General features: G+C 44.7%; 1 protein-coding gene across 1 annotated transcript; it reads right to left on the bottom strand.

Annotated features, from left to right (window-relative positions):
* Positions 1-1146: 1146 nt before the first annotated feature.
* On the bottom strand, positions 1147-25602 carry GPR137B (G protein-coupled receptor 137B). The gene is made up of 7 exons (XM_084283480.1): positions 25159-25602; positions 16388-16437; positions 11229-11451; positions 7362-7515; positions 5392-5516; positions 2732-2856; positions 1147-1690 (listed from the first exon to the last, which is right to left on the bottom strand). Exons 1-7 carry the CDS (start codon positions 25525-25527, stop codon positions 1579-1581), a joined length of 1158 nt encoding a protein of 385 aa, XP_084139606.1. The 5' UTR covers positions 25528-25602; the 3' UTR covers positions 1147-1578.
* Between the last annotated feature and the right edge of the window lie 914 nt (positions 25603-26516).

The following is a 26516-nucleotide window of genomic DNA, read 5'->3' as shown; positions in this document are numbered from 1 at the left end:
GGTTGTGTTTTTGGTTTGGGACATGACTTCAGGTCAATGTCCCTGCAGATGCTGGGGCAGGTGAGGCAGAGTGCCCTCACAGGAGGGGAGGTGCCCTGTGGGGCTGAGCACTGTGTTGAAGCAAAGGGTGCTTGATAGAAACTTCCTGGCTTTGAATTCAGAGGCTTCAACTCAAGCCTGGATTTCTTTGGAAGGATTTTTTCCCTTTCCCAGTCATCTTGGGAGCAGAATCTTACACTTCTGTGTAAAATTCTTTGTTCAGAGTATTAAAAAATTAGCATTTAATCTTTATGAACATTTTCAGTCAGGAAATGCGCTAAAGACTAGCATTACCTCATTTAAAGTTTATAAAACAGCTGTTCAACGTTGGTACTGCAGCTGATTATATTGTGCCTTCTGGTTTTCCCTAAAATTTCTATTATCTCCCCTTTGTGGGTAAGACTTGTGCTATAGGTTTGCTATGTTTGTGGTTAATTTCTCCTTCCCCTAGCTGCTGCTACTGGCAGCTTTGTTCCAGATTTTCAGGTAGTCTCTCAAGCTGCTTTCTAACAGGGCCATGAGCTTCAGGATGTCAGTGCACCTTGCAGTGCTCCCTTCTCCAACGGAACAAAAATCGTATCTAACAATACCACAGAGTTCAGATCGATGCCTTATAAATAACATGTTTTATCAAACCAGTGATAACTCTTCCTATCTAGAAGACAGGAGGAGGACTAGACTTACCATATTAAAATAAGGAATACTACATGTATCCATCTCTCTGCTCATTGACTAGGCATTTGAATCACTTTTCTACATAAAGTACCTAGAAAGGATTGACAAAAATGATCACATAGCTTTAATTTTTCAGACTTAAAGGTGTTCAACCTGTTTCACAGTTCAAAATGCCCAAACCAGAGCAGATGACTCTCTCTTCCATTCTAAGACTGTTTCTATGGCTGCTAAGATACAATTTCTCTATTTTTAGAGGAATACCGTGTTTTGAGATCGTAACTAGTGCATAAATATTATTAGCCTCCAACTATCTTGCCACATTGAGTAAGCAGTGATGATGCAGAGTAAATTGTGCTCCAAGAATGTAGTAATAACTTGAAAAGACAATATTTAATGGAGTTGACATTTTTCCCTTACAGGCTGTTACGTGCATGTAAGAATCCCTACTGTCATGCGTTTGAGCAACCTTTTCATGTGTTTACAGTATATTCATCATAATCACATATTTCTAACCTAATACAGTGTAAAAATAAAAATACTTAGAAAATAATTGCCGTTTACCTTCATGAAATTTGCTCCTTTAAAATGAGCATAAAATGATTAAATTATACCCTAACAACTCTATTCAAAGCCAAAAATATCATGGCTTAGAACAAGGCATTAATTAAACAGTCTTCAAAGTCTAAATCATTAGCTTACACTTTTCCTTAACCTGTGAAAAGCTTGTGGCAAAGACAAGTTCTTCATTTATCTGTGCATAGAACACTTCTAAAAACCAAAGCGTGACGAAGAATTGCTAAGCTTTGTTTTTCAGAACATCTGTTTTAATATTGGAATGTCCTGGAATGCTGTAGGTGACTGAAGTTATATGGGACTTGGCCGCTCTGTGTCCAATGCTGCCTCTTGCTGGAGGGATCCGATGTAAGCCATGAAGCTGTTGTTCTGATGGCCCCAGTCGTAGTAGTCTGGAGAGAAGCTTAAAAAAGAAAACAGGAATTAGTGACTGGCAGGGTGGTTGTGTAAATGCCTGGCTAGTTACTTTGTGCAAAATGCAGTTCCACGGGTGCACTTCTCACACTGAAGTGCAAAATAAAACCACAGCCATTTAGGCTGTGACTTCAGGCTGCAGTTTGTTTCTTATCTGGCAAATGTTTCAGCCCAAGCATTCTTGACTCATTACCTGTTTCTTGATTCTTCTAGTTCACTGAAGACTCTACCTTTTCTGCTTTGCTAATCCAGAACATGGTTGACAATCTTAGTGCTGTGCTGTTAGTGCTTCTACTCCAGGCCGAGTCCTATTGCTGCTATGGACTGTCAGTGACAGAGCTAAACCTCCTGTGTCTGTGCACAAGGGGCCTGGATTTGGGCAGCAGCTCTGGCGTACTGGCTTTACTCCCATGAGTAGCGTGAGGCTAAACAACCCCAACTCTCAGCCTTTCTTCATCAGAGAGGCGCTCCAGCCTTGTGGCCTCCTCTGGACTTTCTCTAACATATCACTGTCCTTCCTGCGCTGGGCATCCCAGAGCTGCACACAGTGCTCCAGGTGGGGCCTCATGAGGGCAGAGCAGAAGAGGACAATCACCTCCCGCGCCCTGCTGGCCACCCTGCTTTTGATGCAGCCCAGGACACAGTTGGCCTTCTGGGCTACAGGCACACGCTGCTGGCTGATGTCAAGCTTTTCATCCACCAGAACCTGCAAGTCTGCAGGACTGCTCTCAATGAGTTCTCCCAGTCTGTGCTCCTGTCTGGGGTTGCCCCAACCCAGGTGCAGCGCCTTGCACTTGGACACACTTACACAAGGACACACCTCTTGCGTCCTTGTAGTCTCTGTGGGGCCCTCGGATCCCTACAGTCATTCAGTGCTGCCACATCAGCTTTCCCCTTTGCTTCCTCCCTGCCCCTTATCATTTAAGCAACAATTGGAGCTTGACAATCTACATTATTCTGCAGTGTGTGGCTTCCTTCTCCTCCAGCTGTTTCTGCTATGGGAATCCAGCTACTACCTGTTGTATCTTACCTGCCCTGGGCTCCCTGTGGTGCAATATTCCATGCCAGATCATCATCGCTGTCATATCTGCGAGGGTTGTCAAAGAAATAAGATCTGGGATTGAAGCCGTGGCTTGGGACCATTCCTGCATTGGCCTGAAGGAAGGGAAACAAACCTCAGTCAGTACAACACATAAACTGCTTGCTGCCTCTCTTCTAGAAGTTGCCACTGGAAATTTACCTCCTGGCTTCCAAGATAAAATAGGTAATTTTCAATTTGCTGTAGACAATAGAAATATTTTCATATTTTCTGTATTTTTCTCTACTACCATAGTGATAGTCTTGTGATCTTAACAGTTTTTCCTCTTACTGCCTTGCAGCTAACAGATATGACCCATTTCTGAAACTACCCTTCAGGATGTGTTCAGCCTGTCAGCTGAATTTTCTGTCCTGGATGCTTTATGCTTTTAGCCAGTTGGCTTGAAGTGAGCAGTAGGAAGGCAGCTGAGGAACCGCAGGACGTTAAAGAATCTGAAGAGATTTGGTTGTAGCCCCTGTCCCTGTTTGTAACCCTCCTCCTGCAGTTCCCTCCCTTGCCTCAGGAACTGATCATGCTGAACCTTGACACCCTGCTTCACGAAACCACAGCTGAAAGGCTCCCTGGGGCTGTCCTCAGCAATGTCGGTATCTACACAGTGCTGTGAGGACCAAAGCCCAAGGAAATGTCCCTTGCTAAAATAGGGAATGGGGTGTACCTGTAACACCCTCATTTACAAAACACTTTGCCTTTATTTCCCTATGAATCAAAATGGAAAGTGCACGAGATTCGAAAGGTCCATATGATTCTGAAGCCAGTGCGTAGGGACATCTAGGACCCAGCTGAGCCTCTTTGACTCATCCACTGCTTGTATCTCCAGGGAACAGGACTCCTTGCACCCATGGATAAGCCAGGATGATGTCTTCTCCTTGGCCTTCAATAGGAGAGCAGTTTAACCTCCCAGTGTATTTTAGATTTTAAATAATTTCAATATAAATGAACTAAAAATAGGTCAATTTCTGTCATTTCTCCATTTCCAACATTGGTCTTGCTGAAGCTACAGCAAGGCAGAGGACCAAGCACTGCAGTTACCCCATGGCAGCACCAAAGCACGCAGGCAACTTGCGTGATCCAGGCTGGATCAGTCACACAGAGCTTTACATTTGAGCAATGATGAAGGCAGGCTGCCTCCACTCATGCTTTTTGTTTCTGAAGTCCTGAATGAAGCGTAAAAAACAAAGCACAACCGTTCATTGGCAAGTTTCCTTATCACAAATAAAGTACATTTTGGATTTCTGATAAATCGAAGTTGTTAAGATTTATGCTTTTAAAATTAAAAAAAAAAAAAAAAGAGGGTTTGTTTTAATTCCAATCCCATGCTTTCTGGGCAAGTATTTTCTGCCAAGGACCATTTTCTAATACTTTATTGCTCTAATAGTCTACTGACCACGTTAGACTAAAGTCCTGTGGCCCTTGGTCTCCCTCTTGTGGCATATTTGCATTGAAGTTCAGTCTTGCTACACAGCCTCTTTGGTTTTTCTTTCTAACATCATTTGTAGTTCTTTCTCTATTCACTTTGTAGAAGAGCAACAGCAAAACTAAAACATTTATTTTATTTTCTTTGCAGTTATCCTGGCTGACTCCTAAGCAGGAGTTGATCCGATCTTTTCCTTTTTTTTTTTTTTCCTTTTTTTTTTTTGTGATGTACGCACTGGCTAACTGGTAGGTTTCTAGCAGGAAATCAGTATTGCAGGTGAACAGTAAGAAGAGTTTTATTTAAGTGGAGGTTCGTTACTTCCTCACTCAGTTTGGCATTATTATTATCTCTGAAATCTGTGTGTGAGGATAAAAATCATGGTGTCCTCTAAAAAAAAAAACAACACAAAAACAAACAAACAAACAAAAACATATGAATTGCTTCTCTTATATGTGAATTTACCATTTATGTCTTCCTTGGGGTAGCTGACTGGATTGGCCCTATAGAAACATTACCTTAGTGATCCTAGTCCAAGGCTGATATTCCCCATGTACCTGTCAGCCAGCATATCCTACACTAACCTGGGAATGCTGCCTACAGCTATTAAATGATAGTCCATCTATTAATTGCCTAGACATTAAGAGTACTTAGAGGGGGTTACCCTTACAACTCACACCTTATTCCCTGCTCTGCTGAAATAGCAAACAAAAATGGTAGTAGCGCTTACTGTGGCTATTGGCTTTTGACATGGAAACAATTCAGCAGGCACAAAGCTTGAAGAGTTCAATATATTTCATATATGCCATTGAACAGTTAGCAGAGAATGATTTTTGCTGTGTAATGAAAGATACCAGGTTTGAATAACAAGCCGACTTCTTTTTCACTGACTCTAGTATGGTGCCATATCAACCCAAAAGGAACATGTCCCTAAATTTAAGATTACTGTTTCTTAAGGTAAATTGCCCAAGAAATATCCTTTCTTCTTGGTAAATATGATGAGATTTTCTCATGAAACTTTAGCATAACAAAGTGGTAAGCTTGAGTTGCTTTTATTCTGCTGAGGACACCTTGAAAAAGATAAGTCAAAACATAAAGAAGCAAAAGTTCCTTCAGAAACTGAGCCCTCCACACCTGCCAGGACATCATGCTATCAAATGTATTAACAGATTTCACTCACTAGATCTTTTGTAGGGTTTCGGACACGGAAGAAATACACCACCAAGGAAGTAGGCAAGAGCTCCCAGATGAAAAGGATCACTCCAAACACTATGTAACCTGCATCTCCCAGCTGACATTTCAGATCTGCCTGTTGAAAAGTCAAAGAGAACAATGTTCACAAACAAAAACTGCGGCTTGCTTAGAAGGTACAAGAGGCAACATGTCTTCTTATGAAGACCTATACTTAAGTGGCTGAACAACATGGCCAGAAACTATATCCAGTAAAGCTGGATTAACCTGGTTAATTATTAAAGGCATATTAAAAAGAAAAAAAAAATCAATATTCTATGTTGCCGGGTACATGATTTCCCTTTCCTTCTACCTCCTCTCCTCTCTCTTTCTCATGCCTCTATCTTTGCTTCAGGAAAATCAAAGTTCAGTGGCCGCTTGCCAGGCTAGGCTCTTAGACTGGGAAGAAAGGGATAAAACTGACATAATGAGAAACTAGTCCTTTCCCAGCTGAGAATAACACATGAAGGAACACTCAATGCCCAGGTCTTCAAGGGCATTGCTGGCAATGTGACCTTTAAAATTCATGCTTGGATCCCCTCAAATTGGTGCATGTTTTTAGCTTGAATAACCGTGCAGTTACTCTAGCATTAACTTTGAACTCCTCTCTAGATTTAATTCCACTGTTCACCACAGCTGCAGAGGGCAAATCTTGTCTTTTTGTGTGTTTTCTACAGAAGAAATAAGGGTAATGTTTATGACAGGTGAGCTGAGGCAGTGCCACAACCCTAAAGCATTTCACTCAGCTCCCTAGCACCAACCACGGCCTCCAGGTGGGAAACTGGACCCAATACTCTGGCCATAGATTTCCCGTCCTTGCAAGGGGTCAGCAGCATCTGCTGCAGGCCCCAGTGACAGGGGAGTAAAAGTTGGATTCAGGAGGTGAATCACAGCCTAGTGCCCTTCCATCTGAAACTTGTGTCTTCTAATTACACAGAGTGGTACCACCTAGCTGCTCTCCTCTTAACCACACAGCAGCAGGGGAGATTAGTGATCCCCTGACAAACCCTGCTCAAATAACTCTTAATGAGAACCTCTGGGCAATCTTCCCCTGCTGTTTACCTACATCTTATTTACAATTTTATCTACTACTCAACAAAAAAATGATAATGGCTCCAGGTTTGCTAGTCTAGCCTGGTACTATGAGGTGCTTGCATGTCTGGGAACACGGCTTCTGCTCAGCAAGTGCTTGCTGGGGTGGTGGGGCAGCGTCATGTGTCTGGGATTTTGGGGCCAAAAAATATTTAGTCATGGTCCAGACCCAGGCCTTCCATTTTGCTGAGCCTTGACAGAGCTGGAAAACTACTGGGACCTACCTACATGCTTCAGAGTAGAGAAAGGAATTGGATGCCCACATTTCACAAAATTCAAAGAATCACCTGCTTATTTCCTTCAGTGTTTTTACCACTCCTAGTTTTCAACCTGAATTGTCATTTAATCGTTGTCTTAATTAAAAGTTGAAAGGAATCATAGTCTGAACCTAAAACTACAGACGGTATCACGCTACTGACAGAATTACGGTAAATAACTCCACAGCACTAGAAGGCAATGGGAGAATTGACAATTACTTTAGAACTTGGCATTTCAGTGGAATCAAGCACTATTTTTCTCCTGTAACCACAGTACTTTCTTTCTAATGAACAAAACACCTGTGTTTTTTTTAATAAAATGATTTTTTTTAATAAAATCAAAGTAAATAAAATACACGATATAAAAGGATAATTTAATTAAGTTTTTCTTTCAGTGCTGTTTTTTTCCCTCCTTTCTTCATATTCCTAGAGCAAAACAATTCTAGTGCATCAAATAAACGAAAAAAAAAAGCAATAGAATTTTAATATATTATTGCCTCTTGCCATATCATTTAGGAAATCAGCCGTCACATGCAGAATGAGTTTTTCTCATTAGCAAATATTTTCATACTTGCCTGATCTGATACGTTGTACCAATCATAATCAAAAGAATTGACTTTCTTGGTTTGGGAAAATGATAAGATGAACAAATTGTAACAGGCTCGTGAGGTATAAAGTAGTATAACAGTCACTCCTATACTTGTCACCTGACACACAGATGAGCCCTGGAAGAGAATTAAACATAGGTTATTATTTGTATGGGAAGTTGACAAGAACATCGCTTTGCATGGACTTCAGGGGGTTGTCACACTACTTTGCCTAAGGAGATTGACCTTCCTTCTTTCATCAGCACATCCTATACGATGTGTATTCCTATATTTTACCAGCATGGTGGTTTCCAGGGAATGGTAGCAATTCCAGCCCCTGCCAAGATGGGCTGTGACTAACTCCTGTGACTGTTGTACAAGTACTATTTTCACAGCAATGACAGTACATGAGAACAACACTTGATATCAGATGGAGCAGGAGAATTCAGCTTCCAGCTGTGCACTAGCTATTGAGCATCCTATATCAGGTGCTGACTACTAGTATGATGCAACCTTACATCTTTTTATAACTGCTTGCTGTGCACCTATTTCCCCTTCCAAGTACTGAGCAGATCATAGGAGTCAGCAGTAAAATACAGCCCACAGAGGAACAGAACATCCTGCCTTACCTAAAGTCAACATGGAGGAGACAACGAGGAAGCACAGCCTACGGGCAGAGTGAACATGGCAGGGCAAGCTGGGAGTGGGACACTGGCACAAGGGAAGCAATGAGACTGCAAGTGTGGATTTGAGATAGCTCCTGAGTCCTAGAGAAGGAAATGGTTGGAGAAGGGGCCAGAGCCTCATCCAGTGTGAGGAAAAAGTGTGACATGACATCCCGGCCACTTGATGCAGGGGGCTGAGGGAGCAGCACAGGAGTTGCTGCAGCAGCACCAACTTCCAAAGGAAGGAATCAAGGAGCCATGGCTACAGGGAGCAGTGTGAGACTGAGTGTGGAGGCAGCAGATGTACCAAAAGGGGACTGCCTCTGAAGGAAGAAACTCGATGTAAATTCTGTGCAGTCTGCTCTGCAATACTGCTTTTCACAGCCGAAAGAGGAATGCTATAGAGAACCATGCTGCAGGGGAGCAAAACACCTTGCAGCCATTTGCTTCACTAGCCCTGCCCTCCCTCTCCTGGCAGAGACCCACACCATGCAGATGGGTTCCTCTAATCCATCCAGGACAGATGAGCCAAGAGGGAAGCTGCTCCTCCCATCACAGGACCCCTCGCGGCAGTGCAGGGACAGGCGGGCCTGCACCCTGTCCCCTCCACCCAAACTCTGCTTCCACACCTGCAGCCCAGGAGCAGAGCACCGGAGAGCACAGAGATAACACAACCAGCTGCTGGAGCATCAGGGAAGTCACCGAGTCACCACGTCCTGAATCCCTGAGCTTCAGGGCCCCTCTGTGCTGTGCTGGCAGCTGCTGTCCTGCGGCTCTGCCAGCCAAGCTCCTTGGCCTGGGTCATCCCTGAGGAGAGTCAATTAAAAGGAGCTCAGGGACTTGTCAGAAAAGCCTGCAGGAAACGAGCTTGTGTGTTTTCCCAGCAAAAAACACCGATTCAGAGACCAGTCAAGCTCAGGGGTGTTACAAAATCCCCAGCGCGGCCAGTCTCTCTGACTGACTTCCCGCTCCAAACGCTGCCGACCAGGCCACAACCTGCAGCCATGTTGGGGGCGAGCCGGGAGCCTGCTCTGTGTGGGAACGGGACCCGGGCACCCGGCACAAGGCGGTGAAAGCTGTGGCGAGACGAGCGAGCAGGAAATGCCAGAAAGAGGAAACGTTTGCTGGGCACTTCTCTGTTCTCCTCCTGCACGAGCAGCGGCGCTGCCATGGAAACCGAGGGTGAGCGAGCCGAGGGGCACGTACCTCAGTACCTCAGCCCCTTCGGTGGCAGCGTTCAAAAACAGAAGTGAAGAGCAGAATGGGGTCGGCATTTCCCTGTACCAGTTTCCCCACAGGGCTGTCGTTCTTAAATAACTTTGCTTTCTTTAAGAGCTGAATGTGCTGCAGCTTTAGCAAACTCTGCCACCAAGTGCAAAGAAGGGGATAAAATTGTCTTGTTCTCCCTGCCAGTCACGTGTGGTGGCTTGGGGAAGGGAGATTGCAGAGATAGGAGCAGAGCCAGAAGGCGTCTCTGTAGAAGAGGGGGCAGCCCCAGGCTGACAGTGCCCCAGCACAGGAAGCCTCTGGCCAGCACAGAACCGTCCCGAGTCAGCCCCTCACACCTCACGGCGGGGCCGCGCACCTCCCTGGTGCTGCCCGACCTGTGGCCGGAGAGCCAGGTCCGTCCCCATGCCACATCAGGAAGGTGGATGCAGCATCTCCACCAGCAATTTCACCCCTGATCGGAAGGCAGAAGGGAGATACAAATAAAAGGCTGCTGGTAGCAATCCCTATCTACACACGACCCAGACATTATCTCTGATGATACTTCTATCGTGTCACCATGAAGAACAATTTTTTCTTCTTTAGCTAGTTTTTTCAGCACAGCAGTAGCAGATTAAACCAGGATGTTTTTTCACCGCTGGCTCCAGCCTTCTGTATCCTGCAGTATGTGCAGTGAAATCCTACTGGAGGTCCCCAGAGGGACTCCCACCTCAGGTCAGCAGAAAAGAGCAAAGCTCTTTAATTCTCATTTCAACATTCAGACTTTGATGGCTCAGTGTCCTGTCTTTTCCTCTTTGCAGCAGTGCTGCAGTTTGTTTGTTTTTTTGTGAAATAGCTTAAAGGAAAGAAGATCGGGTTCCCAGCAGAAGGAGGAAACGGAACAAAGTAATCTACCAAAGCCTCTTGTAGGTTAACACGGCTTTGTTACAGAGATTTACGCTTCTGTGATTTGCAGCAGTAGAAAAACTTTTCTTCCTAGTAAAAATAATCCATTGCCCATGCCCTTTGGTCAGCAAATGACAGACTCGAAAGAAACAAAACAAACTAAGCCGTGTTTTTGAATCTTTTGTTCAGCCATGAACTCTCAGTTGTTGTGCAGTATCGCCAGATTTGATTAAAGAGGAAAAGTGTTCCTTTCATCTGATTAACTAAATGGAGAGATGGATTTTATTGTAAGATTTTCTAACTAGCAGCTGAAACTTACGTTTTTGGAAGGTTTGTTGTGGTAATGCTCTAGTGGTTAAACTAATTTACTTTAAGATGTAACCATGTACTGTGAATACAAGTGTCATTATGTATAGGTACAAAACATCATCACTGATTTTATGACAAACACTGCTAGCTTTTATCACATGATGTCACCTATGAAACCAGCCCTTTGACCAAAGCTGTGAACCTAATGAAAATTCTTGAAAGAACATTTTGCAGAGTGATAGGACATTTTTCCTCCTTCTCCCCACCTGGATGAATTTCTAATGCATTAAGTCTTCTAAAACACATTCTTACTATCTGTAGGACAGTATGCAAAGTTATAAAGGGAGATTCATATTCCTATTTCTGACTTACAATGAGCAAGCTGCTACCTTAAACGTTTAAAATAATCAATCAATAATTTGACAAGCTGAAGGATCCTAAAGTACCTCTATGTACCAGTACAGAAATGAAGTGGTCGTCAGACATGGTTCTGGAGAAAGCAGTATCCATCTGAAGAACATCTGAGAAACTCCAGCCAGTAGATCTATAAACTCTGTCCTAAAGACAGGTATTTTGTGGTTTCTGCTGTTAGCCAAAAGCACCCTTGCTTAGTATTTAATTAATTTATTGAGCAGGATGGACAAGTGTAAGCTATGAAGTCTAAGGCCTCTAGTTCTTGGGGGATCAACAGAGTTTTGTGCCTTCACTTCGCACTGCCCACATCTCTCAGAAGGTACTTTAAAAGGAACTGAAAATGTACCTTACCTTGGACTCCAAGTAAATGTTGGCTAAAGACATCTTGGAAATCTTATACAGGCAGATGGAGAGTGAAACAGCGCACAGCACAAACAACGTGTCATTAATTGCCACCCGGACAGAGACAATGACTTTTCTCTCTGAGTTCTGTGTCCTCACCAATACTGCACATGTTAAATTCACCAAGAGGAAGAGGAGACTTATGAAAAGAGAAGCCAGGTAGAGGGGCAACCTGGGAGAGTGAGGAGAAAACAGTTTTAGCGACATTGTTCAGCAAGTGTCAGTCATGAGATGGAAGTTGCACTCTGAGCACTGAAAGCCACACTTGGGCTGCCAGGCTGACGGAGTGAGCAGCCACCCAAGGCAAAATCAAAGTACTCTAGACCACTGGAGAGATGAACACAGCTTATTTCAAACCTTTTTTTTTTTTTGAAGTTATAGAACAAGCAGTAGGTAAAGAAACTAATGTCAGGCAACAAAACTTGGAAAAGTGTTTGCAGCAGAAATAGTGGCACAGTTCTTACAAATCATTTAAATACACGTCTTAAGGCATGCACTTCACATACAGCACAAACCCTCTGACTATTTGCTGACAGGAGAAACCTCACAAAAGGTCAAGTTGGTTGGAATGGGCTGGTGTTGATCCTGGTTTTACTACATCATCACTGCCGTGAAAAACATCACTGCCAGTCTTTGTAGACAGATTTCACATTAAATTAGGGAAATGTCTAACTGTAGGAAATCTCTGAGTTATTGGTTCCCCAGCATCTTTTTCTGTCCCTTTTCCTAAATATCTTGGTTATGGGAAGCCTCTTGAGAGAAATTTAAATATGCACATCGATTATGGGTTGACATTTTGCCATCTATGCCAGGCAAAGGGTTTGTTTGCACAACCACGGGAGCAGAGCTGGAACAGGAATGTGGCAGGAGCCTAGCAGTTGGACTGGTTTTCCCCATTTGTATTTTTTCCTACCTACCCAGCAGTGATACCTGCAGTGTAAGTATACCATATAGTCAAGGAAGGCTGCTTCTCTTTACTCCTACACACAGCTGCAGAGTTTTTCATTTAAAGAAAAAAAAAAAAAAAGGAATAAAAAGAAGCATGTTTCCATTTTAAGTGTTTGCTTACTTCATTATCATTGTTGACCGAGGCAATTTCTGATAAGGTTTATAATCTACAGTCACAGAACATAAGGTTTTGGTCACAGCCCTTCATGCCTGCTGAGAATCTTGAATTTGGCTGATAGCAAACATACAGATTGTCTCTGAAGAATCAAATTTGTATTGTTCAAAAGTACTTTTGCCCAGTGATGATAATTCTCTTTCACATGTTCATATTGTTTTGGGATGGCACCAACCCAGCCATAAAACACAAGCGTAGCTGGCTTCTTTTCAGAGGGCAGGAAAGGAAAGGGTACACCTTTGAGACCTTTTAGATGTGTAACAGGGAGAACTGAAAGCCTGTAATTCTCTGCTTGTGTTTATGAATCAATGCCCTTCTTCCCAGCTATATCTGGCAGTGAGCTAGTCTGCTGTCTTTTCCTTGCCAGTCATGGAAATTCCCTCTGGGGGGGAAGATTGTGCTCATTCATAATCTTCCAGGGCAGGGCTCTGCTCTTAGGATACACAAGGGCAGCTCCTGTAAACCTCACAGTCCTGAAGCTTCTCCTCTCTCACACGGCTTCCTTTGGAGAACGCAGCTCCTGGTTGAAGTGGTGGAACCTTTACAGATTTTATTAATATTCCAAAAGTCTTTATGTTATGGTCAGGTGTCTTCCTTTCCTTGCCCTCCCACAGCCTATTTGCTCCCCCCACCACCCGTACGGTTCCCCCATTGCAGTGCAAGTAAGATACATCTGTGGGTTTGGGGCTGAGGAGGAAAGATATGCACTTACACACTGCCTATGTGTGGGACAGTAAGTACGTGCAGTCTTTGTGCTCTGCTTAGTCAGAGGGACCTTCTGCTTCAGCCTGCATGCCCCAGATGCTGGCTCACAAACAGCAAGGCTGAGAAGCTTCCAGACCGTGCTCCTCCTTGACAGATTTTAGCCAAAAAAACACCACCAGCAAAGCACTGTCATGCTCTCATGCCCACACACTGCCATATGTACCAGTGTGAGCTGTCATGGCCCGTCAGTTGTGCAGCTCTTCACATAATGAGCTTCCATCCCCCTTATTAACATGATGTGGCTGGGGAAGCGGCTGCCTGTTCTGACAAAGGAAGCATTGTTGCTGAACCTCTGAATAAGCACTGATGGAGATGGAGGCTGTGTCTCTCTGGGCAGTTTTAGGGTCTCTGCAGCTGCAGAAAACATTACAGCCTCACTTAAAGGCAGAATGCGCCCCTACATTTCAACTACATGGGCACCTAGAAGGAAAGAATAAGCATTTTATTTTTTTTCAGAAAAGAGAAAGCTGGACAGGAGAGGTGCTTCCACATTACACCAGCAACTGTTCAAACAGCCTGTTGTGCATAATCCCCATGCTGAGGCCAGTCCCTAAAGCGGAGCTGTGTGTAATCTGGCTTGGCCAGGGAAGGCACATGTCAGGTTGTTCTCTTTTTTCTGTGTCAGGCTGGATGCACCTCTGAAGTTTTTCTTTAAGCTTAACACCAAATTTCAGCTGAATGCCGTGAATTCTGCCTTGTTTAATGTGAAAATCTGGGTGAAACTACTACATTCTGTATGTGGTTTCCTCAGAAACCATACAGTGTCTGAGGTTTGTGTGTACAACACATGCACACACAGCACAGCAAGCCTCATTCAAACCCAGGGACTGTAAGAACTCTCCAAGCCCAGGGAGATGCAGAAGGAGGCTGTTTAAATACGAAGCTGGGCTAGTACAGGCTTGGCCGTGAGATCTTTTGCCACAGTGACTAATATCATGAAGGCTATGCTGAGTAAAATTTACTTAAGATTACAGCTCTCTGATAGGATTTCATCAATTTTTCCCTTATCTGAAATGATTCTGATTTCTGAGACCTTTGTCAATATACAGACTGCATCCCCACCTCTCTGCTGACTTTCACATGTTGCCCTTATCCATTCCTGCCGTGCTGCAGAAATGACATCAGGCAATATGGTCTGTCACTTATTAAAAAAAATGTGAAAAAGTCAAAAATAAAATAAAATAAAATAAATCAAATTCAGTAACTGTTGACTCCACCCCTGTATGAAGGCCCAAATCATCCGTCTTTCACTAGCCTGTTATGATTAAGATAGAGGACCTCTGCTGCAGGTGTGCGTGTATTTACACCACTTCAGCTGCCCTCTATAAGAAAGGAAATGAGGTCGGCTTCATTTATTTGGCTCTTTTACACAGGCTAACCACATTCATGCTAATCGCTCTAGATATTAAAACAAGATACTACTGTGGTCCTTTAACAAGAGGGCTGAATAAGAGGCAAAAGGCTAGACCAGATCCAAGAGTGACCTGTGTTAGAAATGCAGAGGGCAAGAGTCGGGGCAGGCGTTGATCTGTTGAGAGCAGAGCAGTCTGTACATGAGAAACACTGCCCACAATAATGCGGTCACTTCATGGACACTGAACAAATAACACAAGTTCAGAAGCTCCCTTTGCTTGAAGAAATAACTTTTTGTGCTTTTTGTCATGAATTAAGCCTTGCCACAAACACTAGTAACAGACAAGGTTCAAAGTCTCTCTCTCACCTTTAAAGCCAGCCAGGAACATGTTCACAGTTTCCCTATACCAGCAGAACCTACAGCTCAGGTGTTGTGCAAAGCCTTCCTCCTTACTCCTCCAGGCTCTGTCACTTGCTGGGGGCTGGCTGGTGTGTGCTGTGCTTGCCTGCCAGCCCATACTCCTGGATTTCCTTCCCACAGAAACCAGAGCCCAAAGGGGGATGTAGGTATTTGTATGCCGCAGCGTTCACCAGGGAGCATCTGGCTCTTGCCCCTTGAGGTTTGGGAGGCAGCCAAGGTATGCACACAGACCCACTAGCTTGGAAGCGTTCCTGGGGCCACCAAAACAGACGCAGCCTTCTCTGTTCTCACCCTCACTGTTCCTGCATCAGCTGCTCCTCAGCATGGAGTCCCCATCCCTCAGTCAGCATCCACACCTTGCCTGTCTCATACCTCACTGCTCACCAGTCCATGCACCGCTCACCCCAAGTCTGCTCTCGTTGTCCTGCCATTCTGCCAAACATGTCTTGCACATCTCTGTCTCTCATGCACTTGCACTGGGTGATCACTGCTCCAGCTGTGTCAAAACCCAGCCAGATAACGCACTGTCCAGAGCAAGGACAGTATTAATGTCTGACCTGTTGATACAGTTCCACGTTCTCCTGATCAGTCAGCAAATAAGGGGTCAGATTTCAATGGCAAATTACTCTGCTTTCCCATCCTGACTTCAAACTGTAAACCTTTGTTTAGAAAGGAGACAACCTCTCTTGCTCTCTCACCCTAACTAAACAACATTGCCCCTGATTGAAGGTTTTACGAATTGCCACAGTGAACATTAATTTTCTGAGCTCTTCCTCAGCTTTCTGGTCATTTATGCCATTCAGGATGCTTTCAGGGAGCTCCTGACAATCCCTCCTGCTCAAACAAGACCCCAAACGGATCTCACCACCTAAATGCAGAGCTACCATAGCCTCAACATTATGGAGTTGTGGAAAGCTATCTGTGAGCTCCCAAACACATCATCACATTGAATCTGTTCTCTCTAGCTCCTTCCCTTCATAACACTTGTCTCAGCTTCCCGAAACTCTGGAGTCTTTTATTACCACTGACCTCATTTCTGGGCTGAGAAATAACCAGTCTCACTCTTTCCTGTCAAAATGAATACACCACCCTGCTACCTTTACCAAAGTGCTGGATCTGGATTCACCTAACATACAAAGCTTTTATTTAAGAACACATAGGCGAAACAAATTTTGTAGACAAATCACCAGGGTCAATGTATTCTGCTTCTATTTGAAATAGTTGCCTTTGAAATATGTGAATGGCTGAAAACGTTGCTTGTGTTGGGAAATGACACAGACTTTGAAAAGTCAGAGGAAGAAGATGGCCTCAGAACCATCATCGTAAACACTGGGATTTAAATATGAGTAGCAGAGATATGAGCACCACAAATGATCAGAGATGTAGCGTTTCTCAAAGTACATGGCTACTTTTCTTTACCATAACAAATATTTGCACAGTTCTTACCTGTATTTCAGTAGCTCTGGGGAATATTTTGATTTAGCCTTGAAAATCACCTGCAAAGCAGAAAAATATTGCATCAGACCTAGAATACACATGAGTAAAGAAAAACACTGTGATCCACAGGAATCCTGCCTCACATGTCACGTGAAATGTAATGCTAGGTTTCTTCACACAATAGATTTGCATTTATGGCTTATCTGAGGCAGGCAAGCTATAAACAAAGTATTAAAACCACTCAGCAAGAGATTATGATGCACTTGTACACAAATTGTATCCACCATTATTTTTACTTATTCTGGTTTGTGAATAAGGTTTTATACCAGCTTTTATACAAGAGCCAGTATAATCAAAGAGGTAAGTAATTATTAGGCTCTTACACGTCCTATCAGTACGTCTCTCACACGCACCAGCTCATGCTGGCTTTTGGGGTCAGATGCTCTGTTCATATCAAAAGCTCACCGTAGTGCCCTGGCCTGAAATCAGATATGTAAGGTTGTGTATCTACGTTGCGTTGACAAAAGGATGCCATCAAGACCCAAAGGAATTGGTTTACTCTGAGGTTTACTTGGCTTCTACTGACTCACTGACAGAGCAGTACGTATTTTTACAGAGAGAGCTCAGGCAAATCAATTACCTTGCTGAAACAGGAGAGACAAAATACTGACACATTTTCCACAATGTAGGTAGGTGGTATCAGTCACAGGTGTTTAACCACCATCAGGAATTATACAAGAATATATTAGCATATTTTGTATCTTGTTTATTAAAAGCAAATCTAGGTAAGTACCACTGCGTTTTCGTAAGCTATCACAGTTACTAAACACACTCAGTTTATAAAAATTTATAAAGGTTCATTTAAGCTCAGCAACCAACACTGAAGCCCACTGGTTGCTGAAATTACCAAAAATCATGCTGCATGACTTTCTGTGGGCTGCTGCCTAATTGATTCCTTCTCAAGTCACCCTGCCTTATCCATTTAATTTGGTTTTGCATGCCCTGTAGTGTAGCTTGCATAATATTTGCTGTGATTATCATGCTTCCCCCAGGAAACAGGAATGACATGATCACTGTGTGTGTCCAGGCATGTGTCTGGCCTGTCAAGCTGTTTATCTGTCCCCCCACTAATCTCAAAATACTCTGGTCAGAGAGCTGACTGCAAAACAAGTGTCAAAGACATGATCCTTCTATCACCCTCCCGAAAATCAATGACCCAACAGAAGTCAGGGACACTCTAAGTGCATCTGATGTGAGGAGAATCCTGCCTAATGACCCCACATCACACGGTACGAGAGGCTGCACATAGCAAAGCACCACAAGAAGTGCCCCAGTTATAGAAGCAGCCCCGGTCACAGCTCAAAGTCAAGCATGAAACACAGATCTGGAGAAAATCAGGCTTTGCTTGTTCCAGTGCTCCTGGAACAACTTGTCATTTAACTGCTATTCACCACAAGCAGCTGCCTTGACTTGGAAATTATTTTTATGACACATTGGTCTGCTTGGGACTAGCTGAACCAGCAGAGAGGACTGAGCCTTTCAGTAGGCCTTAGAAAAATAACAGCTGAGAATAAAATTGAAACGCCGGGGGAGGGAAACCTCTAAAAATATTCTGCGACCATTGGCACTGTTTTCAAGTAGTTAACATCTCTGGCAGTATCCCTTATAGAAGATTTGGGGGATTCATTCTCTAAATTCCTAGATCATCAATTCTCACAGGAATTCAGGAACATGTTTTATGTTGTTTTACCTATTTGCTACCTAGCGGAGAGGTATGACAGGCTTGTGAGATTTCTGTGTTCCTGTGGCGCACAGAGAGGAGCTGTCAGTCTTTTAGAGAATAGTTGGGGTTCAAAATCCTTTCTGTATGTGTTCTGTACTAGGTATGTTACCTCCCCTGCTTATTCTGGAAAACACCGTGGGCAAGTGGGGAGGGAGCAGATTCCTGAGCTCACTGAAATTAAACAAGAAAAACTTGTCTCTAGGGCCATTCCACAGTCCTCAGCTGTGCTGAGCAGCACTTACTCACCCATGCTGTACCGTTAATTTGGACAGGAGGAGCACTGAACAGAGGTGTTCAGAGCCTGTGCAAAGAACTGCACGAGACAATTCCCGGTGGGCAATGAGTCGTGCTGGGTCCACAAAGCATTGGGAGGTTCACAAGTTCCTGAATGCCATCTCCTGTGCTTCCCCAGAAAGGATCCATCCACCCCTACAATATCACCAAGTGCTACTTTCACATCAAGCAGCCCAGGGCTGTCCTGCTCAGCAAAGGCTCCATGGCTAACTTATCAAAAGCCAAGCGTGGCGTTCCTGCTGCCGATAAAATGCACGGCAACATCTCCAGGTGTGAGGCTGCTGGAGCAGCCGTGTCGTTGTGATCCCGCATTTGGTGGAGCTGTCCCAGCAGGCAAATGCTTCTGGATTCTTTCAGAGCAAAATGACCATTAAGAAAGAAGATTGATACTAAGCATAAAATGGATGCTACATAGAATGAAAGCTTTAGTACAAGAACCGGCATTCGTACAAAGTCACTGCTAAACAGGAACACAGGCGGCCACGTTCTGCCACCTTGGCTTATCCTGATGGTGCTTTATTTCATGAGGAACTTTACTGGAAGTGGTATGACTGTCAGTGAATAAAGGGCTGTTCAGTGGCAGTAGGGATGTCTGAAGCTGATCTGCATATACCTCAGATGTGTGGGTGCAGCTCTTTGCATTTAGCACTCATTTCACTCAAGAGCACGCTGGAAGAAAAGACTGGTTGCTCAATGGCCCCTCCCCGCAACAGTGTTGAGAAAGCTTCCAGTCAGTATCTGAGTCATCTCAGCAAGTCTTCCAGCAAACCAGAGCAAACCAGGCTTTTCCTATGAACAGACTAAGCAGTAAGCAGAAGGCAGACTTTTAAAAAGAGGCCTTTCAGAGATCCCCAGGATAAATAGGAACCAGGAAAACTCAGTGCAATTCCTTGCTGATTTTCCAATGTCCAAAGGGCTACTTTTCCTTCTTATTTTTTCCCCTTTCACTTTTTATTTTATTTATTTTTTTTTTTTTTAAGGAGAAATACCTTGTTTTGACTCCTTCTTTTTTTTCTGAAGGATTGGAAACCTCAAATGAGATTCTCACACTCCCTCCTCTACTCCCCTGAGGTGTATGTCTGGCATATAAAAGGGCAGCAGTACAAAAGGACTCCAAAAAAGCCCTTAATACAGCCAGGGAAAATTCCTCTGTTGCAACAAGTGATGTAAACAGCTGACCTTAAAGGCATTCTACCAGCCCCCAGCAGCAGAGCCGGGGATGGCACAGGAGTCCCTCAGCAGCTTGGCTGCAGGGAGCTCTGTGGAGCTGCTGGGCAGGCAGGCAGGGCAAGGCTGCTGAGGCTTCAGGGGGTTCCAGCTATGGGTAATGGAAGCAACGTCAGGAACCGCTCTGGGCCTGTAAATATCAATGAAGCAGGTGTCAAAGCCAAGTTACACGCTCCCAGAACAAAAGAAGCACTAAAATAAAATCTCACTGGAGCAATTCTCAGTTCGCGCTGATTTAGCTGAGCTGATGGGAACACTGGCACAAACCTCCCGCATACCTCCAGGTCTGGCTGATCAGTTCACTTTTCCAGGAGCCTCAGCTCACCACAAAGCCTCAGGTATGTGCTAAGTGCTTGCATATGTCTCAAGCCGGCCCTCCGCAGAGGAATGAAGTTCAGCTTTATTTACCAGTCCTCGTTTCAAAGAACTATACGTGGAGCACAGCGTGTTCTTTCCCCTCCCAGTCCTTTTCACCACTGCCCCTCTCTCCCTCTGTCACTGTGCAAACTTCTTTGCACCCTGAAAATAGGCCACAGCCTCATGCAGGCCCAGAGCCCCTCACCGCCAATGCGTACACCCTTCCTCTGCCGTGTATTTTGCAGTCCCACCTTGCTTTTTCTCTCCTTATTCATTCTTTCATGTTAAATGTTCCTGCATTTGGATCAGCTCCCCCCAAACATGCCAAGTTCTCCCTCTACTCCCTAAACCCTACCTGCTTTGTAAAGCCTCCTGATACCAGCAACAAGACCCCTGCCAGTCAGCCTGAGGTGAGCTGGCAGAAACAAGGGACGGGCACCATCGTGGGGCTGGCAGCCACAGCAAGCTCTCTGCACTTTCCTATCCAATTACCATCCAAACCAAACGACGCCGTTCTCCATGTCAGATGCTGAGAGCCAGCCAGTCTGCAGTTCCAGTTTGTCTCCTACGGATCCAAAGGGTAATGTTTTAAGCCAAACGTATTTGCTGACGCTTCACCATCTCGAGTTGGACTCTTGTAGCTCTGTGTACATCTGAAGCATGCTGCAAATAGCAAGCTTTATAACATACGGTGTATTCATATTTATCAAACAATAAATGTTCCTCCTAAATAAAAAGCCCTCTCTGTTCTCTCACCGGTGGTATCACTGTCAAAGTCCTGTCCAGAGGAATTAGAGCATAAGAAGCCCCCTTCATTTCCCTCACAGATAACTCGTGCCCCAGTTCCACAGATACGGGCAGCCTCTCCGACAGCCTCATGCAGGTTTTACCCCACCCTGCCAGGCACTTCCAGCATGGCTTGCTCCTCTCCGAACTGCCTTACTCTGCACAATTTCTCCTCATTTGAAAGTCCCTGATGTTATCAGCCCTGCCTGGGAGGCAGGGTAAGCTCCTCCATCTGAGTGCCAGAGAAAAGGGAAGATGGTTACGGAGGAGGAAGGAGAGGAAAATCCAGCTACCAGCCCTCCTCCAGCTGCACAGCCCCACAGCTCTTCAGCTCAGCACCACCTGCTAGCTCTAGGTCCTGGAGAAGTTCCCAACCTAATGGTTAAACCTGCAGCCCACCAAGTGGCTCAGTGTGCCTGGCCACAGGGGAGGACTGGGATTTCCAGCATCACCGATGGCTCACAGCCTTTGGCCTTGACCTTGTGTTTTGAGCCTGTAACCCTCCATGCTAGCCTGCCTCCTTCGTTTGTATCCTGCTCCCCAGGAAAATGTAAAGAAGAAACAGAACAAAGTGAAGCGAGCCCTTCTCTGCCCACCTCCATACCAAAAAAGACAACTTGTTATTTTATTTCCCACAGCCTCCTTAAACTTCTGCCCAGGGCACTGAGCGTAAAGCCTGAGGACTCATCTCAGCCTCCTGTCAGGGGCAGGGAAGAATGGGAGCTTTGGCCAGGCAGGACGTAAATAAGAGTGCTCGAGTCCTGGGATCCTCGCTGGCTGAATTCAGCTGAAGTGGAAAATACAGTATTTGCCCATGTGCAGCCTTTGCTTTATTAAGCAGCCAAAATACACCCGTGGGAGGTGCAGGTGTGAGGCAAATGTATCCGTGGGCTTTTCGGTCTCTGCAGGTGAAAATGCACTCTTCAGCTCTATCTGATGGGTCGGGGATGGATCTCAGCTCCACAGGAGATTTACTTCAATCATTTCTAAGGAGACAGAGGGTTATCCTGAGAGGGTAGTTAGCAGTATTTCTCTCCTTTAGAAGACAGGAGGATGAATACAGACATTATAAGCTAATAAATTCTAAGAAATTTGTGTTTCTCATTAGAAAGTCACATGTATTTGCTGCAGTGTGTGATTTCTGAGCGCAGGTAATATTACACAAGCCTTTTCTACAGCACCGTTTTTATTCTGCCATCAAGACCATGGCGAAGGACCCTGAACTTGGCTCTCAACCCAAAGAATAGCTCTCATTTTCTCAGGAGTTGTTCTGAATCAAAACTACTTTGATTGTAGCTTGTCTTTTGGCTACAGGTCCCCTGGTTTAGCAACCTGCCCAGCGCATTGGCTTCCCCTGTATCTGCTGATGGTGCTGCCCAAGGCTGGGAATAACCCCCGCTGTGCTGACGCCATCTTGGCTTATTTGTCTTCCTAGGCATAAGAAGCAGTCCAAATGTGTGTCCTCGTTGCTTTGGGATACCTATTAAAAAGAGAATAGTTGTGGCTAACTTTCTGTCAAGTTCAAAGGTGCTCATTATTCTAAAAAATGCCCTCGGGCACTTGCCAAATGAGTTTCTCTGTTGGGCCAGGAGCATTTGCAATCTTTTTGGAATCACTTTTTCTTCTCGCCTCTGCGTCTCCAGGTTTTCTCTGCAATGCCACATTTAGAAATGCTGGCTGCTGGGCAGCAGGTAAACACCTGCAAAGTCCTGAGACCCATGAGGTCTCTCCCTGTCCCCTGTCCCCATACCACACGTAGAACACTTCTTTTTCTTGAAGCTAAGCATCAGTTAAATAGCACGGTTTTCATGCAACAAGACACAGCTGCAGACTTTTCTTTCCTTCCTTCTAGAGAAAAAAGGGTAAATGTTGCTTCTGAACAGGTCTGTGAAGTTATAAGGTATTACTGAAAACAAAATTCTCTCTCCCCACCCCTTTCACACTAGTTCTTGCTTGCCTACTGTGGAAAGCTAGATGCACATTAAACATACAGTCTTAAGAAGATGCTGAATTTCAAGCCAAACCACCTTTTAATGTTTAGAAATAGAGAATTAATAACAGTGAATTAAAAATATGTGCACTGATTCTGTGCCCTACATTATATCTCTACAGTGGCTGTGCTTAGATTTCTTAAGGCTTTGTTTTGGCTAGGGAGATATTTGAGATAAGATTTCAATGGGAGCAACCAGCTCTAAAGCAAACAACGCTGCTCATAATGTGCCAGTCTACAGTGGCTCACAGTCTTTAAAGATTATGACACATAGCACCAACTCCGAACGGCAAAGCAAATAATGTTTCCAAAGCTTCACAACAGCACTTCAAGACAGGTAACTATTAGCTGTTTTTTTTTTATACGGGGGCTCAGAGGAAGATTGTGAGGACTCACGGTGACAAAGCAGAAATCGTGTCAAAGGCAGAACCAACAGCCTTAGCATTTCGTGTGTTTCCAACTAGTGCCTCATACCTCCTTAGTAATATCAGGCAGCATTGACAAAAATTAGTTAAAGGCACATATCCGTGCGTTCCGTGTGCTCCCTTTTCACTTCTTCCATCGACAAGAGGAATCGGTTGCTCACTGCAATCAGCCACTCAGAGCTGGCACCCTATGCACGGAGCGCAGCCGCCGTGCGTGCTCTGGGCTCCCCTCAGCTTTGGCTGCTCTTGGGTGAGAGCCAAGATGCTGCAGTCTGCCTCCAGACCTCCACCGCAGCCCTACCTGCGTGTCTGAGGGAAGAACCTCACTCAGGGCTATGGTTTAGTCCTGTGATGGTGTCGGGCTGCGTGATGATGGACGTTTGCCCCTGGGGAGCTGCACCGCTCTCAAATGCCGTGGGATAAAGCATAGGTCGTTACATGCCTGAGCCAGATTTGGGCAGCATGCAGATGAAAGGTTCCTGTAATCCTTTAATGCATCTCAAGTCCTGGGGAGCGAGCAGGCGAGTTACAGGCATTTCAGCCCCTGAATCCAGAAAAGCAAACTTAAGTGCACAACTGTGTACGTGGTTCTAAGTATGTAATACCCACTGCGACTCAAGTGATCCTCTTACAGCTTTCACGCTTCCAATCCCCCCATTTTCAGCTCTGGGAGAGCAGCTCTCACAAGCAGCCCGATCTCGACAGCCTGGCTGTTCAGGACTCACAGGCCTGTATCACTACAGAGCCCCGGTAAGCACTGCAGGCACTACAGAAGCATCCAAACCCGGGCACTGAGCTGGTCCCACGAGGGGCACACAGCAACATGCAGAACATCCTGAGCGCTGCCTGGGGGTGCTCCAGGGCTGGCTGGTGCTCCCCTGGCCAAGCCACCTGTGCCCTGGAAAAGCTGCCTCTGACAAGGGTCAGCTGAGGGCAGGCTGGGCTTTCTGCTCCTGGCACGGTAGTGGGATTGAGGAGATACTGATCCCAACCCCTGCTCTCCTGCGAGCTTCTTGTGAGATCTCAGGCGAGCCCAGCAGCCTTTCTGTGCCTCAGCATGCCAACATCCCGTCCTGCAGCCCAGTGACCAGATACCCAAGCTCACCATAAATACTTCCAAGCAAATCTAACTGCAGCAACACGGAGCTCTGTGCACCCTAATTTACCTGGCTTCCTAGCTGTCTGTAGCAGACATATTCTCAAGGCAACCTAATGATACAGGGAGACTGTTCCCTTCACCCCCCTACATGGCTAATTCACCTTTACATCACGGTGTCCTTGAAACAGAGGGTGTATGTACCTCTGTACAGCAGCCAGCACTTACCGGGGCCCAGACTCACTGCTATTTGTAATACAGATCATTGTAAGCATGGGAGCCGGCAGCAGGGCTCGATCTACACTTTCAGTTGTTGATACACAGCACAGAAATCTCACTGAGAAACATTTTAATCAACTTATGAAAAAAATGAGGGGGGGGGGGGCTGCCTGCAAAATTACAAATTACAATTCTGGTAGCACACGGATATCAAGGTCTGCTAAGCCAGGAGGCTTATGAGGTTTAATAACAGCACTAAGAACAATAATAAAGAATAATAACAGAACGGCATTTTGGTTATCCAGCCTTCAAGCCCTCCAGCTCTCCTGTACGTTTTTTTCCTACCTTTATATCAAATGACACCTATTTAATGGACAGTAGATATATTATTTGCCATTCCTGAAATGATCACTTTAGGCTCCCGTCTCACTGTAAACTGATCACTTGCACAGAGATCAAAAGTTAAAATTCCCAGCTAAATAACTTGAAATTTGCTTTTTGCCTTGCCAAAGCACATTAGGAAATTACATCTTTCGCACAAATCTTACAAAACAATGCTTTATCATTCTGTCATATTTAATCAACCAAATATCTGTTGCTTACCTGTGTGAAGTAAAGATTCATCAGGGTCAGGGTAAAAAACTGGAGGCAGACTGGGAAGCAATAGAGGAGCCAGAAGATGAAGGGGCTGAGAGAATTTGCTGTGACAAAGTCTTTGAAGTAAAATGAAAAGAGCACAGTCCTAAGAGAGGCCCAAAACAAGCACAGAAACAGAAAGACAGTCTGGTAACTGAACCTCTTGTGCCTGTAGTGCAGGACCAGCCAGAGCTGAACGTAGATGAACACAAAAAGAAGTGAATAAAAAACAGTATATACAATGGTCAGGCCCAACTTCACATACGGAGGGACAGCTGGCGTCAGGGTCGGCGGAAGGGTGTCATTTTTCAGTGGGTCCCACTCAGGGGCCTCCATTTGATATCTGGAATCGTCAGAATTATTTATTAAGTTTGGCTGCCGCTGCTGCCTCCTCCTCCTGCTCCTTTCATCTTCCTACAGCATAGGAATCAAGAAAATGAAAGAAAACAAGCTGCACTTCCTCTTTGGCAGCTCACTGTGGGCTGGTAGCACATGATCACAATTCAGAATGATTCATTAGGACTGCCTTTGTCAGCAATTGGCAGGGAACAGCTCAGAAAGCTGCCCTTTGCTGATGTCTGTGCATGAATCTCTACCATCCTTAGGAAAGAAAGAAATGCACCAGCCCTTAAGTGGTTTACTGATGATTATTTTTCTACAGAAAATAATCTGGATTTTAAATTATTTAAGTAATGTTCTATTTTCTGCAAGAAGCAGGTACTGAGCATTTTCCCAGTGACAGCCACATGCTGTCTTTGTAGGATTTTTTGCCTTGTTTCACATTTAACGAGTACTTTATTTAGCTGCATTTTATTAGGAATAATTTTAAGCACCTTAACCTCCTCATGAGATTCAAACTACTGTAATAACCTCTAACAGTTCAGCTCTGCATTGCAGAAACCTTGGTGTTTATAGCAAAATGCAAAATTTGCACGGCTTATCTAACACATCTAATATCTTATTTTTCTTCTAACAAAAGACTTTTAATTAGAACGGGGAAAAAAAGCACATAAGGCTTCCAAATATGCTGTGTACGGGAACAAATAAAACCCCCTAAATACCCAAATTCACCAAAGCATACATGCAGCTACAGGTTCTTTTCTTCTTGGTTGTTGCCTATTTGTGCCATCGCTGTGGCAACAGCTGACCAGACACGCCTTCTCCCAAGCATGCAGATGTGCCCCTGGGATTAAGTCTATAAATTAATAGGTGCTATTGCAGCCTGCTGGGTTTGACTCATGGGGTGAGAAGCGAGAACTGAAACTTAGTGGTTTAGATCTTTGCAGCATGGTGGAAATGCTTAACGTATCTCTAGGTCATGTATA

Source organism: Netta rufina, assembly GCF_964035555.1.
Source record: "Netta rufina genome assembly, chromosome: 3".
NCBI lineage: Eukaryota > Metazoa > Chordata > Aves > Anseriformes > Anatidae > Netta > Netta rufina.
Note: the sequence above shows the minus strand (reverse complement) of the source record. Positions and strands in the feature narration are given on the sequence as shown.

Coding starts and splice junctions, on each gene's coding strand:
- GPR137B (XM_084283480.1), bottom strand. CDS start 25,527: ATGGAGGCCCCTGAGTGGGACCCACTGAAAAATGACACCCTTCCGCCG. Junction 5,517..7,361: donor CAACGTATCAGATCAGGCAA/GTATGAAAATAT, acceptor TTCAACAGGCAG/ATCTGAAATGTCAGCTGGGA. Junction 1,691..2,731: donor CCACAGGGAGCCCAGGGCAG/GTAAGATACAAC, acceptor TTCTTTTTTAAG/CTTCTCTCCAGACTACTACG.